At 46.9% G+C, this 19,287-nt stretch overlaps 2 protein-coding genes across 2 annotated transcripts in view; one reads left to right on the forward strand and one right to left on the reverse strand.

Annotated features, from left to right (window-relative positions):
• The window catches only part of LOC144485949 (uncharacterized), a 73,473-nt gene extending 66,112 nt beyond the window's left edge, over positions 1-7,361 (reverse strand). The window contains exons 1-2 of the mRNA XM_078204022.1: positions 7,279-7,361; positions 5,540-6,280 (exon numbers count right to left, since the gene is read on the reverse strand). Of these exons, the coding sequence (XP_078060148.1) occupies positions 5,540-5,950 (411 nt within the window). The 5' untranslated portion in view covers positions 5,951-6,280; positions 7,279-7,361. The remainder of the gene's footprint in view (positions 1-5,539; positions 6,281-7,278) is intronic.
• LOC144485932 (uncharacterized) lies at positions 7,154-11,854 on the forward strand. The gene is made up of 2 exons (XM_078204003.1): positions 7,154-7,212; positions 9,902-11,854. The coding sequence occupies exon 2, from the start codon at positions 10,157-10,159 to the stop codon at positions 11,696-11,698; it is 1,542 nt and encodes a 513-aa protein (XP_078060129.1). The 5' UTR covers positions 7,154-7,212; positions 9,902-10,156; the 3' UTR covers positions 11,699-11,854.
• The last annotated feature ends 7,433 nt before the right edge of the window (positions 11,855-19,287 follow it).

Genomic DNA, 19,287 nt, shown 5'->3' on the forward strand with positions numbered 1-19,287 from the left:
GTTGAAACAAAAGTTCAACTTTAAAGATTCTCAACTCCCTTTTCACCCAAATCCATCTTGTGGATATTTTCTATATGCCTCTTCAGTTTAATTTTACTCTTCTGATCGATTTCAGTGTCTTTAATTCTGTCCTGTTTATTTTAACGTCAGTTTGTCTGTGGAGTCTGTGTCAATACCTTGATGATTTAAAATGTTGTCCCATTCTACTGACCACATTAATCAGTCAATGTTGTTCTGTTAGATGAGCTGAGCATATCAGGGACCCGTTCTTCAATGCAGCTTCACCAGGCATTTCCACAGGTTAATTAAACCACATATAACATATCACATCTACACACTAACACTGCTATCCCAGTATAATGTCCCATGTGCCACCTGATAAAAGCCAGCTTCTGGGGTTTCAGGAAATCTTACCAACAGATCATGAAGTGCGTGTGTGTGCGGGTGCATGTGTGTGTTTGGGGGTGGGGGGGTGGTGTCTCTGTCTGAAGATCTTATCATCCCTGCGTGGTTCCAATACTTCAGGCAGTGGCCAGATTTTCAAATTCAGTTTTTTTGTTCAGAGGTATCTAATCCACGCATCCCAGGACACTAAGGGGCAATTTTAGCATGGCCAATCAACCTAACCCGCACATCTTTGGACTGTGGGAGAAAACTGGAGCACCCGGAGGAAACCCATGCAGACATGAGGAAAATGTGCAAACTCCACACAGATAGTGACCCGAGCCGGGAATCGAACCCAGGTCCCTGGAGCTGTGAAGCAGCAGTGCTAACCACTGTGCTACTGTGTCGTTAGAGGGAGAGGAGTTCCAGATGGGAAAGTCAGAACAAACGTCATGTCAAAATCTGACAGAATCACTCGATTCATCAGGGACTGAATATCATCGACCTCTGAATGTGGAAGGAGAAATGTTAGTTCTGTCTGCGGGAAAAGATTTCAAACATCAGTGTGACTGGAAAAGCATCAAGACACACACACTCACCTGAGTGAGTGTTCCAGTGACCTGACTGTGGAAAGACCAGTTACACAGCCTGAAAAAACATCATACCTTTCACAATGCGGAGAAATGTACAGGTATTCTGTGTGAGGCTCCAACTGAACATCCAACCTGGAGAGACAAATGAATAACTGAATTATGGAGAAAGCATGGACATATGGTGATTGTGGGATGGGATTAATGTTCCCATTTGAACTGGGAAATGATCAATACAGTCACACTGCGGAGGGACCGTTCACCTTCTCCATGTGTGGAGATGGATTTACTCAGTTATCCAGTCTGTCGACACACCAGCCAGTTCATTCTGGGGAGAGGCCGTTCAGATGCTCCATGTGTGGGAAGGAATTTGCTGACTCGTGACCTGCTGGCGCATGAGCAAGTTCACACTGAGGAGACCGCATTCATCAGGCCTGTGTGTGGCAACGAATTCACTCAGTCATGCCAGCTCACTGAACATCAACATGTACACAGTGATCAGAGACTTTTTTAATGTTCTGACTGCGATAAGAGCTTTAAGAGCAAAAGGTATCTGCAAATACACGAACGACTTCACACTGGGGAGAGACTGTTCATCTGCTCTGAGTGTGGGAAGAGATTTGTTCAGTCATCTGACTTGCTCACACACCAGCGAAGTCACACTGGGGCGAGGCCATTCATCTGCTCTGTGTGTGGAAAGTGATTCACTCAACCACACCACCTTCGGACACACCAGCAGGTTCACACTGGGGAGAGGCCATTCATCTGCTCTGAGTGTGGGAAGGGATTCACTCAGTCATACCAGCTTCTGTTGCACCAGCGAGTTCACACTGGGGAGAGACCATTCACCTGCTCCGTTTGTGGGAAAAGATTCTCTCAGTCATCCCAACTCCTCAAACACCAGCGAGTTTACACTGGGGAGGGGCCATTCACCTGCTCCGTATGTGGGAAAAGATTCTCTCAGTCATCCCAACTCCTGAAACACCAGAAAGTTCACACTGGAGAGAGGCCGTTCACCTGCTCTGACTGTGGGAAGGGATTCACTCAGTCATCCCATCTGCTGAGACACCAGCGAGTTCACACTGGGGAGAGGCCGTTCACCTGCTCAATGTGTGGGAAGGGAATGGAGGGATACAAACGATTGGTCTAGTTGGACCAAGGAGCGGCACAGGCTTGGAGGGTCGAAGGGCCTGTTTCCTGTGCTGTACTGTTCTTTGTTCTTTGATTCACTCTGTCATCACAGCTTGTGACACACCAGCGAGTTCACAAATGACTGCAAGAATTAGATTCTGCTTTTAATCATATTGAAGACTGAATGTGTGGGTTAATCCTGATGTGTGTAAGAAAGCCACTCTCTTCCATGGTTTAGAGCTCTTAGATATGGAACAGAAGCTCCTTTACAACTATATTTAGAGTCAGAAAGAATGCTGGAAACATGATGTCAAATCAGAGATTGGTGTAAAACTGGGATCTGTTCCTGACAAAGTAAAACGGCAGGTTTAACTTTACAGTCTGAAAATAGTACGAAGATTGAAAATGTTTGTGTGAAAATCCTGAATCTACCAATGTAAGGTAATGATAACATCAAGTTACATTTCTATCTGGAACCTTTGGCCATCTCTCACCTGCCATTGACTTCAGTGATAGAAACTGACTTGAAATCTGTCAACATTAGAAAACTATTTATAAATAATTTGAGGGTTTTTTACAGTTGGGATCTTTCTCTGTTCTCTCCACTCAAGGTTTTAGATAACAGACTTTCTCCTGTGAGTATCCAGCTGGAGTATTGGGCCCTGATGTGTTTCTTTGTTCATCTTATTGACTCTAAATATTGAACCTTGTGGTTTCAGCCGCTGATAATCAAGCTCCCAACAACAGATTGTCTTTTACTGACTTTATTAACAGCACTGCAATAATACAGACAGAGTAATTCCTCACATGGTTCCAGTACTCAGTGAAGTACTTTTTAAAAATTCATTCATGGGATGTGGATGTCACTGGCTTGGCCAGCATTTAGTACCCACCCTAATTACCCTTGAACTGAGTGGATTGCTAGGCCATTGCAGAGGGCATTTAAGAGTCAACCACATTGCTGTGGATCTGGAGTCAAAGATGTGCCAGACCAGGTAAGGACGGCAGATTTCCTTCCCTAAACACATTCGTGAACCAGATGGGTTTTTTTTACAACAATCGACAACAGTTTCCTGGTCATTGGACTTTTAACTCCAGATTTTTATTGAATTCAGATTTCACCACCTGCCGTGATGGGATTCGAACCCTGGTCCCTGAAGTATTACCTGGGACTCTTGATTACTAGTTCAGCGACAATATCACTACGCCACTGCCTGCCTTTTATATGAAATTTATATGCATCTCCGAGCCTGTAATGGTGTATTGGTCTGTAATTTTAACATAATCTAATTCAATATTCCTTCTTTAATATCCTGTTTACCACTTTCCTATTACCTGATGAATTTGTTAATTGTTATTATTACTGGATTGTCACAGTTTCCATGTGTTTAACATGATTATTTAGTCTGTACCTGAATTTTATGATTTTTTGATACAAGTTACAAAGCAATTCAGCCTTTTGGCTGTGATCCTGTTTCTTGAATGAAATATCATTCGATTTAAAAAGTTACCCAGTCTGGAGAACAGAGATAATACAGTGGATTCAGAACTCTCTCCTCCTCAGCTCTGATCTAACAAGCTGCAGCTACACGAGAGATATTCATGTTTAAATTGTTCACGACAGTTGTGATCTGACCCTGTTCAAACTGTAACCAGAATGATATCTGTGCATTGTTCTGAGTGTGAGCACAGGTTGTGTCACTGTCACAAACACATACCATTTCCTTGGTTCATATCTCCACACAAAGACCAGCTCTTTACACATCCCCTTTCTGCACAATCACAGCAACATGAGCAAGGATATGATGCTCATTACTTTTCACCCACATTTCATAACAGCAAAGGCTCCACTGTACAGGAGCACACTGACCGGAGAAGAGTCTAATCAGCCTGCAGGCTCCTGTTAAATACAGAGCAGTACAGGAACACACTGACAGTGTAACGCAGTCTCATCAGCCTGCAGGTTCCTGTTAAATACAGAGCAGCAGAGGAACACGCTGACAGTGTAACACTGTCTCATCAGCCTGCAGGCTCCTGTTAAATACAGAGCAGTAGAGGAACACACTGACAGTGTAACACTGTCTCATCAGCCTGCAGGCTCCTGTTAAATACAGAGCAGTACAGGAACACACTGACAGTGTAACACTGTCTCGTCAGCCTGCAGGCTCCTGTTAAATACAGAGCAGTACAGGAACACACTGACAGTGTAACACTGTCTCGTCAGCCTGCAGGCTCCTGTTAAATACAGAGCAGTACAGGAACACACTGACAGTGTAACACTGTCTCGTCAGCCTGCAGGCTCCTGTTAAATACAGAGCAGTACAGGAACACACTGACAGTGTAACACAGTCTCATCAGCCAGCAGGCTCCTGTTAAATACAGAGCAGTAGAGGAACACACTGATAGTGTTACACAGTCTCATCAGCCTGCAGGCTCCTGTTAAATACAGAGCAGCAGAGGAACACACCGACAGTGTAACACAATCTCATCAGCCTGCAGGCTCCTGTTAAATACAGAGCAGTACAGGAACACACTGATAGTGTTACACTGTCTCATCAGCCTGCAGGCTCCTGTTAAATACAGAGCAGCAGAGGAACACACTGACAGTGTAACACTGTCTCATCAGCCTGCAGGCTCCTGTTAAATACAGAGCAGCAGAGGAACACACTGACAGTGTAACACAATCTCGTCAGCCTGCAGGCTCCTGTTAAATTTGCTGAGACGATTTCAATTTAAACCAGGTTTGCAGGCATCATGTTCCATTCACATGTCAAAGAAGAGAGAGATGTTTTGGGACAGGGGTGAAGTCCAAGAGTCAAAAACAACAAGCAGACTTGGTTTTAGCTTTATTGATCACAGGACTGTGACCGATAACTTCCCTGGATCCCAGCACCAGGAGAGACACTCTGGAAAATATGGGGAGCTGAGAATTGTCCACGAGAATAACCGAAGGCGTGAGAACTGAAATAATCTAGAGTTCGAAATGAGCAAAGGCCCCAAATGAAGCTGGTAGCAGGACATCAATTAGTCTCCTCTTCCATTGGAGAAATATTAACACAGCACTGCGCATTTCCATAAAAACTGACTTAGTGACATTTATCTAGAATATCAATAACTCCTATAACAGGGTTGGAGTTTAACATGAGCAGAAACACACAATGGAAGTGATTGACAGAATCCCACCCTTGCACAAAAACTTACTGATGTCTCAATAGGTGTTGTGACTGAATGAGTCCCTTCCCACAGACAGAGCAGGTGAGCATCCACTCTTCAACACAAATGCATTGGTGTGTCTGCAACTCACTCTTCTCTCATTCGTAATGTTTAAAAAGTAATTTTTCAGTGTGAACATGTTGATGCAAACTGAGAGTGTCTAACCGAGTGAATTCCTTCCCACACTTGGAGCAAGGGAACGGCCTCTCCCCAGTGTGAACTCGCTGATGCCTCAGCAGGGTGGATGACTGAATGAATCCTTTCCCACACACTGAGCAGGTGAACGGCCTTTTTCCCGTGTGAGTCTGCTGGTGTCTCATCAGTGTGGCTGACTGAGTGAATCCCTTCCCACACACAGAGCAGATGAATGGCCTCTCTCCAGTGTGTGTGTGTTGGTGCTGTTTCAAGTGCTTTTTGCTCTTAAAGCTCTTCTCACAGTTGGAACATTTTAAATGTCTCTTATTGGAATGAGAGCGTTGGTGTGACTGCAGGTGTTGTGACTGAACAAAACCTTTTCCACACACACAGCAGATGAACGGTCTCTCTCCTGTGTGACTGCGACGATGAGTTTCGAGATGGGAAGGATAATTGAATCCCTTCCCACAGTCCTCACATTTCCACGGTTTCTCCATAGTGCCAGTGTCCTTGTGTCTCTCCAGGTTGGATGATCAGTTGAAGTCTTGTCCACACACACAACATATGTACAGTTTCTCCCAGCTGTGAATGGTGTGATGTTTTTTCAGGCTGTGTAACTGGTTTAAGCTTTTTCCAGTCAGTTCACTGGAACACTCTCACTTGGGTGTGTGTGTCTCAGTGCTTTTCCAGTTACACTGATGTTTGAAATCTCCTCCTCCAGGCAGAACAGACAAACATTTCTCCTTCCACGTTCAAAGTCTCAGGATATTCAGGTCCAAATAAGTCGATACTCAATCTGATTTTTATGTGATGTTTCCTCACCTCACCTGTAAAAGGAGTTAACAAAAATTGTCACGGTCAATCGAGATAGAAATTCAGTCCAAAGATGTGCGGGTTAGGTTGATTGGCCATGCTAAAAAGAAAATTGCCTCTCTTGTTCCCCCAAATCAGTAAATCCCTGTACCACACACTCTCCCTCCTCCCTGGGCTGAAATCCAAACCCATCTCACCATTTCTTTCCTCCACTCCCAGTTTTCTCCCTCCCTCTCCTCTGTCTGGGTTCAGTTCTCCAGCTCCTGTCTGCAGACTGACAATAAAACCAATGGCTCTTATTGGGGGTGTTGGGGCCTCCAGCGGGTGTTTGTGAATCCTCCCCGCCCACCTCCCAGGGTTTCCTTCCTTCCCAGAGATCAGAGTCCTCATTGATTTGAGGCCAAAGTGTAACCTCTTATTTATTGTCCCCCTCCCCCATCCTCTGATGTGAACCATCCTCCAGTGGCTGAGCCAGGATGGGGCCGTTAACCTGGGCCTGTTCCCGGGAGGGAGGGAGGGAGAAGCCCCGCAGCTGCAAACCAGGGAGCTGACAATGATTCTGAAGGGTTTGCGGATCCACAAAGTGTTTCCAAATCCTCCCAGCCACCGCCTAACGCTGACTCCGCTTCTCCGGGACAAACAAGCGCCAAGGACAGCAATGACACTGCGCATGCTCCACATCACAATGCCCGGGCACTGATTGACGGCCGCTCCGGACCAATAGGAATAGGGGGCGGGCTGGAGGACCGAGCGGGAGCGGCTGGTCCTCCATCCAATCGGACTGAATGAGGGGCGGGGCTGAGGTGTCCCCATAGAACGCACGGGAAGGGGTTCGCATGCGCAGTAATGTTACAGTCTGGAGCATGCGCAGTAAGCAACGGCGTTTGCAGCACGCAGTGTGGGTGATCGCAATCGGAGAGAAGTTCCTCTGTCTCATCAGCAGCCGGTAAGGATGCGGAAACGTAGAGGGAGCAATGGAACCGGCGGATGGACGTCGAGGGTTTCTAAATACCTGGTCAAAGCCTCAAATCTCGAAAATGAGCCCGTCGGTCTGTGTTTGCAGCTTCCGGTCTTTTTCCCGAGACGAGACTCAGGTTAACGGCCGCCATCTTGATTCAGCAGGGAGGAGAGCGCATGTTCTCGGTGACGCAACATCGAGTGGGCGGGGCTTCATGTTTCTGCTTCCCCTCCAGGTCCTAGCTCCCGGTCCTATAGCACAATGAGCAATAGGTTTCTAAACAGCTTCACCCACCCAGGCTGCAGCTGCTGTTTGCAGCCTCGATGAGTCCATGGGCCATGTACATATTCAGTCTGAGAGGTTGCAAACTCTGTATAGTTACCTAAAGCGGTTACACAGCTTTTGGTTACACTTCAGCCCCAGGCTCCTCATGTTTACATAGAAACATACATAGAAAATAGAAGCTGGGAGTCGGCCGTTCGGCCCTTCGAGCGTGCGCCGCCATTCATTATTGTCATGGCTGATTATCAAATTCAATACCCTGATCCCTGTCGCCCCAAGAGATTTATCTAATTGAAATCAGACTCTACTTCCACTTTTGAAGAACGTGAATCCAAAGATTCATGACCCTCTGAGAGAAAAACATCTCATCTCTGTTTTCAATGGGCAATGCTGTTTTTTAAAACAGCGACTCCCTAGATTCTCCCCTGAGAGTAAACATCCTCTCCAGATCCAAAACAGAAAATGCTGGAAAGTCTCAGCAGGTCAGGCAGCACCTTTTCTCCCCCTTTGCTTCGCCTTTCCCCCTTTTTCTCAATTTTTCCTCCCTCCAATCCACCCCCCCCCAACATCTTCATCCATCACAACTTCTTCAGCTTCTCTGCTGTTTGGCCATTCACACTTCTATACTCTCTATGGACTGCCATTAGCATCCTTTCCCCTGGTTCCTGTGGCTTGGACCCATCTTTCATTCCCTCACAGTGTAAATATCTCCCACTTTCTATGCCTTTTTTATGCTTTGACAAAAGGTCACCTGGACTCGAAGCTTCAGCTCTTTTCTCTCCTCACAGATGCTGCCAGACCTCCTGAGATTTTCCAGCATTTTCTCTTTTGGTTTCAGATTCCAGCATCCGCAGTAATTTGCTTTAACCTTTCTCTCCATATTCACCCTGTCAAGAGTTTTCAGAATCTTGAAGGTTTAAATTAAGTTGCCTCTTACTCTTTTGAAGTCGAGCAGAAGCTAAACTCGAGCAGAGACTGTCTCACTGCTCCTCATCGGACAATCCACCCATTTCCAGGTATTAATCTACTAAACCTACTATGAACTGCTTCTCATAAAGCAGTTAAAGAATAATATGCACTCATATTTTTCCTTAAATAAGGAAACCGATAATGTACACACTGCTCCAGATATGTCTAACCAATGCCCTGTGCAACTGAAACATAACTTCCCTGCTTTTACTCAATTCCCCTCATAATAAATAATAGCTTTCTGAATTACTTGTACCTGAGATAATATTGCGATTTTCTATCGTGATGGATTTTGGACACTTTTTCTTAAACAGGGGGTTAGAAAGGGAGGATTTACACACAACAAGCTCAAACCAAGAGTTGTCTCTTCTGATATAGGCTTTCTGAATGGGATAAGTAGGTAGCTGTGAATGGAATGTTTCCACTTGTTGGTGTTTCCAATACTGGGAACCATGAACAGACAACAGAGACGAATAAATCAACAGGAGGAGATATTTATTTCTTCGGACAGTTGTTAGAATATGGAACTCACTGCGACTGGAAGTGGTTGAGACAAATACCTTAGATGCTTTAAAAAGGAAACCAGATGAGAACATGAGAGAAAAAGGATTAAAAAGTTGAGCTGAAAAGCTGAGTTGAGGTGAGCAGAATGAGAGGAGATTTGTGTGGATTAGAAATTCCAGTACAGATCAGGGCAGGGGTGGGAGGGTGGCGGCGGAGGCAGTGGCACAGTGGAACTATCACTGGACTAGCAACCCAGAGACCCAGGATAATGTTCTGGGGACCGAGGTTCGAATCCCACCACAGCAGATGGTGAAATTTAAATTCAATTAAAAGTCTGATATTGACCATGAAACCATTGTTGATTGTCGTAAAAGCCCATCTGGTTCACTGATGTCCTTTAAGGATGGAAATCTGCTGGCCTTAACTGGTCTGGCCTACATGTGACCCACAGCAATGTGGTTGACTCTCAAATGCCCTGTGAAATGGAGGGCAGTTGGGGATGGGCAATAAATGCTGTCCCAGTCGGCGACACCCACACCCCGTTAAAAATGAATTTAAAAAATAGACTGGCCTGTTTGTGTTTTGTGTATCTCATGTATTCATAGAATCCCTACAGTGCAGAAGGAGGCCTTTCAGACCACCCCACCCAGGCATATTCCCGTAACCCCACATATTTACCCCGCTAATCTCCCTAACCTACACATCTTGGGACAGAAAGGGGCAACCACCTAACCTGAACATCTTTGGAGAGTGGGAGGGAACCGGAGCACCCGGAGGAAACCCACACAGACACGAGGAGAATGTGCAAACTCCATACAGACAGGTAACCAAGGCTACAATCGAACCCAGGTCCCTGGTGCTGTGAGGCAGGAGTACTAACCACTCTGCCATCCATGTAATTCTTTGTAAACTTATTTTGCAGGAAATTGAAGAGAAGGATCTGCAGTCTGGATGATCGAATCTCACGTCAGACAGAGTCAATCGGTTATAGAACATAGAACATTACAGCGCAGAACAGGCCCTTCGGCCCACGATGTTGCACCGACCAGTTAAAAAAAAACATCGGGATCTGAAAATTTGTGCATCTGAAGGGATTTAATTGACCATCTCAGTTGGAAACTGGTGAGAATCCGTTCATCTGCTCCTCGTGTGGGAAGGGATTGATCAGCTGGTAAACATGCTGACACGACAGCGAGCTCGCAACAGTGAGAGTTCATTCACCTGCTCCGTGTGTGGGAAGAAATTCATGTGTTCGTCCAACCTGCTGGCTCACCAACTCGATCACATTGATGAGAAGCCTCTTCAAAGCTCTGACTCTGGGGACAGCGTTGAGACGTCTGAGGAACAGGCCCAACACCAGCTCCTTCACATTGACGAGAGACCGTTCAGCTGCTCCCACTGCGGGAAGAGGTTCAGCCAGTCCTCCCGCCTTGCAGAGCACCAGCTCCTTCACACACACGAGAGACCGTTCAGCTGCACTCATTGTGGAGAGTCATTCAGTGACTCAGTGCATCTCACTGAGCACCAACAAGTTCACACCAAGGACAGGCCATTCAGCTGCTCCCAGTGTGGGAAGAGATTCACTCAGTCCTCCCACTGCACCGTTCACCAACTGGTTCATTCTCAGAAGAGACATTTTAAATGCTTTAAATGTGAGAAGACCTTCAAAAGAAGGATTAGTCTGCTGAGACACCAGGGCACTCACACCGGGGAGAAGCCGTACCCCTGTTCTGTTTGTGGGAAGAGATTTGCTCATTCATCTCATCTTCTGACACACAAGCGAGTTCACACTGGGGAGAGGCCTTTCCTCTGCTCCCTGTGTGGGAAGAGATTCACTCGATTTTCACGCCTTTTGACACACAAGAGTATTCACACTGGAGGGAAACCATTCACCTCCTCAATGTGTAGAAAGGAAGAAGTTCAATCAACTGACCAGCTGACACACCAACAAGTTCACACTGGGGAGAAGCTGTTCACCTGCTCGGTGTGTGGGAAGGAATTCACTCGGTCTTACTATCTTCTGAGGCACCGGCGAGTTCACACTGGGGAGAGGCCATTCCTCTGCTCCGTGTGTGGGAAGATGTTTCCTTGTTCATCCCAGCTTGTGATGCACGAGCGTGTTCACACAGGGGAGAGGCCTTACGCTTGCCCTGTGTGCGGGAAAGCATTTGCTTCTTCACAACACCTGCTGAGACATCGGCCTGTTCACACCGGGGAGAGGGCGTTCATCTGCTCCGAGTGTGGGAAGGCTTTCACCGAGTCATCCAGCCTCCGGACACACCGCCGCACTCACACAGGGGAGAAGCCGTTCTCCTGCTCCATTTGTGGCAAGAGATTCACTCAGTCGTCTGACCTGCTGAGACACCAATACATTCACACAGGGGACAGGCCGTTCACCTGCTCTGTGTGTGGGAAGGGATTCATTGATTCATCCTGCCTGCAGAGACACCAGCGAGTTCACACCGGGGAGAGACCATTCACCTGCTCTGTGTGTGGGAAGGGATACACTCAGGTATCCAGCCTGCAGAGACACCAGCGAGTTCACACTGGGACAGAACCGTTCGCCTGCTCCCTGTGTGGGAAGGGATTCACTGATCCATCCCGCCTGCAGAGACACCAGCGAGTTCACACTGGGGCAAAACCTTTCAACTGCTCCATGTGTGGGAAGGGATTTAATCAGTATTACAGCCTGCTGAAACATAGACGACTTCATGTGTGACCGGCAAAGTTGGATTCTGTTGTTTCTGCGCCCTGAGATAAACAATAACAATTAGAACATAGAACATAGAAAGCCACAGCACAAACAGGCCCTTCGGCCCACAAGTTGCGCCGATCACATCCCCACCTCTAGGCCTATCTATAGCCCTCAATCCCATTAAATCCCATGTACTCATCCAGAAGTCTCTTAAAAGACCCCAACGAGTTTGCCTCCACCACCACCGACGTCAGCCGATTCCACTCACCCACCACCCTCTGAGTGAAAAACTTACCCCTGACATCTCCTCTGTACCTACCCCCCAGCACCTTAAACCTGTGTCCTCTCGTAGCAACCATTTCAGCCCTTGGAAATAGCCTCTGGGAGTCTACCCTATCCAGACCTCTCAACATCTTGTAAACCTCTATCAGGTCACCTCTCATCCTTCGTCTCTCCAGGGAGAAGAGACCAAGCTCCCTCAACCTATCCTCATAAGGCATGCCCCCCAATCCAGGCAACATCCTTGTAAATCTCCTCTGCACCCTTTCAATGGCTTCAACATCTTTCCTGTAATGAGGTGACCAGAACTGCGCGCAGTACTCCAAGTGGGGTCTAACCAGGGTCCTATAAAGCTGCAGCATTATCTCCCGACTCCTAAACTCAATCCCTCGATTAATGAAGGCCAGTACGCCGTACGCCTTCTTGACCGCATCCTCCACTTGCGAGGCCGATTTAAGAGTCCTATGGACCCGGACCCCAAGGTCCTTCTGATCCTCTACACTGCTAAGAATGGTACCCTTCATATTATACTGCTGCTTCATCCCATTGGATCTGCCAAAATGGATCACCACACACTTATCCGGGTTGAAGTCCATCTGCCACTTCTCCGCCCAGTCTTGCATTCTATCTATGTCTCGCTGCAACTTCTGACATCCCTCCAAACTATCCACAACACCACCTACCTTGGTGTCGTCAGCAAACTTACCAACCCATCCCTCCACTTCCTCATCCAGGTCATTTATGAAAATGACAAACAGCAAGGGTCCCAGAACAGATCCCTGGGGCACTCCACTGGTCACTGACCTCCATGCAGAGAAAGACCCCTCCACAGCCACTCTCTGCCTTCTGCAGGCAAGCCAGTTCTGGATCCACAAGGCAACAGCCCCTTGGATCCCATGCCCTCTCACTTTCTCAAGAAGTCTTGCATGGGGGACCTTATCGAACGCCTTGCTGAAGTCCATATAGACCACATCCACCGCTCTTCCTTCGTCAATGTGTTTGGTCACATTTTCAAAGAACTCAACCAGGCTTGTAAGGCACGACCTGCCCTTGACAAAGCCGTGCTGACTACTTTTGATCATACTAAACTTCTCTAGATGATCATAAATCCTGTCTCTCAGGATCCTCTCCATCAACTTACCAACCACTGAGGTTAGACTCACCGGTCGGTAATTTCCCGGGCTGTCCCTGTTCCCTTTCTTGAATATAGGGACCACATCTGCAATCCTCCAATCCTCCGGAACCTCTCCCGTCTCCATCGACGATGCAAAGATCATCGCCAAAGGCTCCGCAATCTCCTCCCTCGCCTCCCACAGTAACCTGGGGTACATCCCATCCGGTCCCAGCGACTTACCAACCTTGATGCCATTCAATAGTTCCAACACATCCTCTTTCTTTATGTCCACATGCTCGATCCTTTCTGTCCACCGCAAACCAGCAGTACAACCACCCAGATCCCTTTCCACCGTGAATACCGAGGTAAAGTATTCATTAAGCAGCTCCGCCATTTCTAACGGTTCCGCACAAACTTTTCCCCCTTCACCTTTTAAGGGTCCTATGCCTTCACATCTCATCCTTTTACTCTTGACATATTTGTAGAAAGCCTTGGGATTCTCCTTAATCTTACCCGCCAAGGCCTTCTCATGACCCCTTCTCGCTCTCCTAATTTCCTTCTTAAGCTCCTTCCTACATCCCGTATACTCCTCTAAATCCTTAATACCTCCTAGCTCTCTGAACCTTCTGTACGCCTCTCTTTTCTTATTCACCAGGTTCATCACAACCTTCGTGCACCACGGTTCCCGTACCCTACCAACACCCCCCTGTCTCATCGGAACGTTGTCATGCAGAGCTCCAGACAAACATTCCTTGAAAATCCTCCACTTTCCTTCGGTACTTTTCCCCAAGAATGCCTCCTTCCAATTTACCCGTCTAATTTCCTCCCTGATGACACTGTATTTCCCTTTACTCCAGAGAAACACTTTCCTAGCCTGCCTGATCCTATCTCTTTCCAATGCTATCGTGAAGGAGATAGAATTATGATCGCTATCCCCAAGATGCTCACCCACTGAGAGATCCTCCACCTGTCCAGGTTCATTAGCCAGCACCAGATCAAGTACAGCCTCTTCTCTAGTAGGCTTATCCACATACTGTGTCAGGAAACTCTCCTGGACACACCTAACAAACTCCTCTCCATCCAAACCCCTAGCCCTAGGGATATTCCAATCTATGTTTGGGAAATTAAAATCTCCCATCACGACAACTCTGTTATTCCTACATCTCTCCAGGATCTGTTTCCCCATCTGCTCCTCAACATCTCTGTTACTATTGGGCGGCCTATAGAAAACACCCAGCAACGTTACCGACCCCTTCCTGTTCCTCACCTCCACCCACAGAGACTCCGTAGTCAATCCCTCCACGGCGTCCACCTTCTCTACAGCCGTGACACTATCCCTGATCAACAGTGCCACTCCCCCCCCTCTCTTGCCTCCCTCCCTGTCCTTCCTGAAACATCTAAAACCCGGCACCTGAAGCACCCAGTCCTGTCCCTGAGACATCCAAGTCTCCGTAATGGCCACCACATCACAATTCGAAGCAGCAATCCACGCTCTAAGCTCATCCACTTTATTCACTACACTCCTGGCATTAAAATAGACACATCTCAGACCTTCAGCCTGAGCACTTCCCTTCTCCATCACTCGTCTAACCTCCCTCTTACCCTGTTTACATTCCTTATCTATTTGCGAGCTAACCTCCTCGCTCTCAGTCCCCTCATTTCGATTCCCTCCCCCCAACCTTTCTAGTTTAAAGTCTCTCCAGTAGCCTTAGCCAACCTTCCCGCCAGGATATTGGTCCCCCTGGGATTCAAGTGCCACCCGTCTTTTTTAAACAGGTCACACCTGCCCCTAAAGAGGTCCCAATGATCCAAGTACCCAAATCCTTGTCCCTTGCTCCAGTCCCTCAGCCACGCATTCATTCTCCACCGATTCCTGTTCTCACTCTCCCGCGGCACAGGCAGCAATCCCGAGATTACTACCTTTGCATTCCTCTTTCTCAGCTGTCTACCTAACTCCCTATATTCTCTTTTCATGACCCCTTCCCTCTTCCTACCTATGTCAGCAGTACCTATATGCATCACGACCTTCGGCTCCTCTCCCTCCCCCTTCAGGATTTCTGGGACTCGACCAGAGACATCCCGGACCCCTGCACCAGGGAGGCAAACCACCATCCGAGAGTCCCGTCTGTGTCCGCAAAAACGCCTATCTGACCCCCTCACCGTCGAGTCCCCAATTAGCACTACCCTCCTTTCCTTACCCTTTTGCACTACTGGGCCAGGCTCAGCTCCAGAGACACTGCCACCGCTGCTTCCCCCAGGTGGGCTGTCCACCCCATTAGTACTCAGACAGGAGTACTTATTATTAAGGGGCACATCCACCGGGGTGCTCACCATCAACTGAGCTTTCTCCTTCCTCACTGTTACCCAGTTACCCTCCTCCCGTGGTCCCGGTGTGACCACCTGCCGATAGCTCCTGTCAATGACCTCCTCACTATCCCTAACCCGGCGAAGGTCCTCGAGCTGCAATTCCAGTTCCCTAACATGTTCCCTTAGGAACCGCAGCTCAACACACCCAGCACAGATATGGTCGTCCGGGAGGCTAGGAGCCTCCAGGACCTCCCACATCCTACATTGGAAACAACATACTGGCCTCACACTCATAATTGCCCCTTTAAACACACAGGGAAAAAAAAGTGAATGAAAATTTTAAACTTACCTTTCCTCCTCCTGTTTTCTCCAAAGCCCTGCTCTCACTGGGTCTTTTTTTTAGGTTAGAGGAGGAGGGAGGGTGGGATACTCTACAAGTGTAGAGTATCGGGATTCCTCTCTGTTCCAATTTATTGGGGAAAAAAAATCTCTCTCTCCCAGACCTCCCTGCGCGACCACTTCCGGGTTTAGATATTTTTAAAGAAAAAACCCGTGAAAAAGTAAGTTAAAAATAACAGCGCTTACCCGCAGCACTCCTCTCGCGAATCTCTCCCTCTCTGCTGCACTTCCAAGACGCAATGAGGCCGATTCACTGAGGTGAGTAACTTTTTTTAAAAAAAAAAAATCTCTCTCCCAGACCTCCCTGCGCGACCACTTCCGGGTTTAGATATTTTTAAAGAAAAAACCCGCGAAAAAGTAAGTTAAAAATAACAGCGCTTACCCGCAGCACTCCTCTCGCGAATCTCTCCCTCTCTGCTGCACTTCCAAGACGCAATGAGGCCGATTCACTGAGGTGAGTAACTTTTTTAAAAAAAAATCTCTCTCTCCCAGACCTCCCTGCGCGACCACTTCCGGGTTTAGATATTTTTAAAGAAAAAACCCGCGAAAAAGTAAGTTAAAAATAACAGCGCTTACCCGCAGCACTCCTCTCGCGAATCTCTCCCTCTCTGCTGCACTTCCAAGACGCAATGAGGCCGATTCACTGAGGTGAGTAACTTTTTTTTAAAAAAATCTCTCTCTCCCAGACCTCCCTGCGCGACCACTTCCGGGTTTAGATATTTTTAAAGAAAAAACCCGCGAAAAAGTAAGTTAAAAATAACAGCGCTTACCCGCAGCACTCCTCTCGCGAATCTCTCCCTCTCTGCTGCACTTCCAAGACGCAATGAGGCCGATTCACTGAGGTGAGTAACTTTTAAAAAAAAAAAATCTCTCTCTCCCAGACCTCCCTGCGCGACCACTTCCGGGTTTAGATATTTTTTAAGAAAAAACCCGCGAAAAAGTAAGTTAAAAATAACAGCGCTTACCCGCAGCACTCCTCTCGCGAATCTCTCCCTCTCTGCTGCACTTCCAAGACGCAATGAGGCTGCACTTCCAAGACGCAATTGGATCAATAGTTGAGGCAGTGGCACAGTGGAATTATCACTGGACTCAGGGTAAGGCTCTGGGGACCCAGGTTCGAATTCCACCACAGTCAATGGTGAAATTTGTATTCAATTAAAATCTCGAATTAAAAGTCTAATGACAAACCTTAACCATTGTTGATCGTTGTCAAAACCACTCTGGTTCAGTCATGTCCTTTCGGGAAGGAAACCTGCCATCCTTACTTGGTCTGGCCTACATGTGACTCCAGACCCACAGCAATGTGGTTGACTCTCAAATGCCCTCTGAAATGGAGGGCAGTTAGAGATGGGCAAGAAATGCTGGCCCAGTCAGTGACGCCTATATCCAGTAAAAATTAATTTAAAAAAGTTCCTCAGTATCTCAGTAACCTCCTCCAGCCCCACAACACTCTGTGTAAATACAAGTTGTTGATGATTATGCCCTGAGATAGAAAATGTGAACCCGATTCCCCTCGTCCACCAACACAGCAACTTCTTCATAAAAATTGAAGCACATGGGATTGGGGTGAATGTATTGAGATTGAAAACTTGTTGGCAGACAGTAAATAGAGTAAGAGTAAACAGGTCTTTTTCCAACTGGCAGGCAGTGATTATTGGGGTAATGCAGGATCAGTGCTGAGACCCCAGCTAGTCACCTGCCATGGGTCTTCTGTTTTTTTCCCCCCTTTTACAATGCATCATTTTTAAATTGTTGCTTCTTAATATTCTGATTTAAAACCATGGATAAGCTCAAACCACTTTTGGATAACCTGTGACTCCCTGATCAAGAATCTTACCGACCACTGCATGCCATTTTGGTCACCGTATTATAAAAAAGATATCTCTGCACTGGAGAAAGGTACAGAGATGATTTTTAATGATGATACCAGAAATGTAGAAAGCAGCTCACCACCACCTTCTCAACGTCAATCTGAGGTTAGCAATAAATGGTGGCCAAGCCAGCGATGTCCACATCCCATAAATGATTTTTAAACTGTGTGTTTGGTTATCTATCAGGAAAGGATTGACACGCTCACGCTTTCTTGAAAAATTAAGGCTGAGGGGGAACCTAATAGAGGGATTCAAAATTATAAAAGGTTTTGAAATAATGTTTCTTCTTTTGGAGAAAGGCAAAACTGGAGACCATCAATACAAGACAGTCGCCAAGAAACCCAATAGGAAATCCAAGATAAATTTCTCCACCCAAAGAGTGGTGAGAATATGGAAATCATGACCACAGGGAGTGAAATGAACAGTATCGATGTCTTTCAGGAGAAGCTCAACAAGTATTTGTGTGTGATTTTATAATTCATTCAGGATTTATTTCAAAAAAACTAAGAATAAAGTAACAGGAGATATTTTGAGGCATCTGAGAGTCTGTGTGTGTGTGAGGGTGTCTGTGTAAGGGTGTCTGTGAGTGTGTGTGTAAGGGTGTCTGTGAGTGTGTGTGTTACTTCTCATTGGTTTCACACCAACCTTCCTCTTTCTGAGCAGACATTCTGGCCCCTGATAAACCCATTGAGTGATTTGAATGGTACAATTCAGAGATTCTTCATCCAGGCTGAAACCACAGGCTGACTGTGTGCTGTGTAAAACCTGACATCTACACAACCTAATCCCACTTCTCCTGGAACAACGTGAAGTGACTACAATTTTCCAGATTGATTTCTTTGCTCTCAATATTCTTTCAGATAGTTCATAAATTCCATGAGTACGTTATCCTTTAACACACCTGTGGTGTCCAGTTTAAATACTTTCCTCAGTCTGACCAACATATAGCAATGGGATTGTTGTTATTACAGGAATCCATTCTGTAAATCTGATTCCAAGGCACTCTGGAGTAATGCAGTGATCCACACCTCCCCACTCAACACCAATCTATAGTTCCATCTGAGTTCCAGATTTTAACATGATTTTTCAAAACACAGGCAGCAGGGTGGCACAGTGATCAGCAGCGCCAGGGACCTGAGTTCAATCCTGGGCTCAGGTAGTACGAGTGAGCTTACATTAACACTGCAATGAAGTTACTATGAAAATCCCCTAGTCGCCACACTCGACGCCTGTTTGGGTGTACTGAAGGAGAATTTAGCACGGCCAATGCACCGAACCAGCATGTCTTTCAGACTGTGGGAGGAAACCTGAGCACCCGGAGGAAACTCATGCAGATACGGAGAGAACGTGCAAACTCCACACAGTCACCCAAGACCGGAATTGAACCGGATCCCTGGCACTCTGAGGTAGCAGTGCTAACCACCGTGCCACAGCTCTCTGTGTGGAGTTTGCACGTTCTCCCTGTGTCTGCATAGGTTTGCTCAGAGTGCTCCACTTTTTGGAAGGAGTAATTTGACAAGGAAAAATTCAATGAACGGCATGACACTAGTAAGCTCTGTGGAACAAAGGGACCAGGGTGTGATTGTCCATAGATCTCTGAGGACAGAAGTGTATGTTAGTAGGCTGGTGAAAAAGGCATGTAG

Source organism: Mustelus asterias, unplaced genomic scaffold, assembly GCF_964213995.1.
Source record: "Mustelus asterias unplaced genomic scaffold, sMusAst1.hap1.1 HAP1_SCAFFOLD_250, whole genome shotgun sequence".
Classification (NCBI taxonomy): Eukaryota; Metazoa; Chordata; class Chondrichthyes; order Carcharhiniformes; family Triakidae; genus Mustelus; species Mustelus asterias.

Bases quoted from the DNA above. Each gene is read 5' to 3' on its own strand.
- LOC144485932 (XM_078204003.1), top strand. From the start codon at position 10,157: ATGCTGACACGACAGCGAGCTCGCAACAGTGAGAGTTCATTCACCTGC.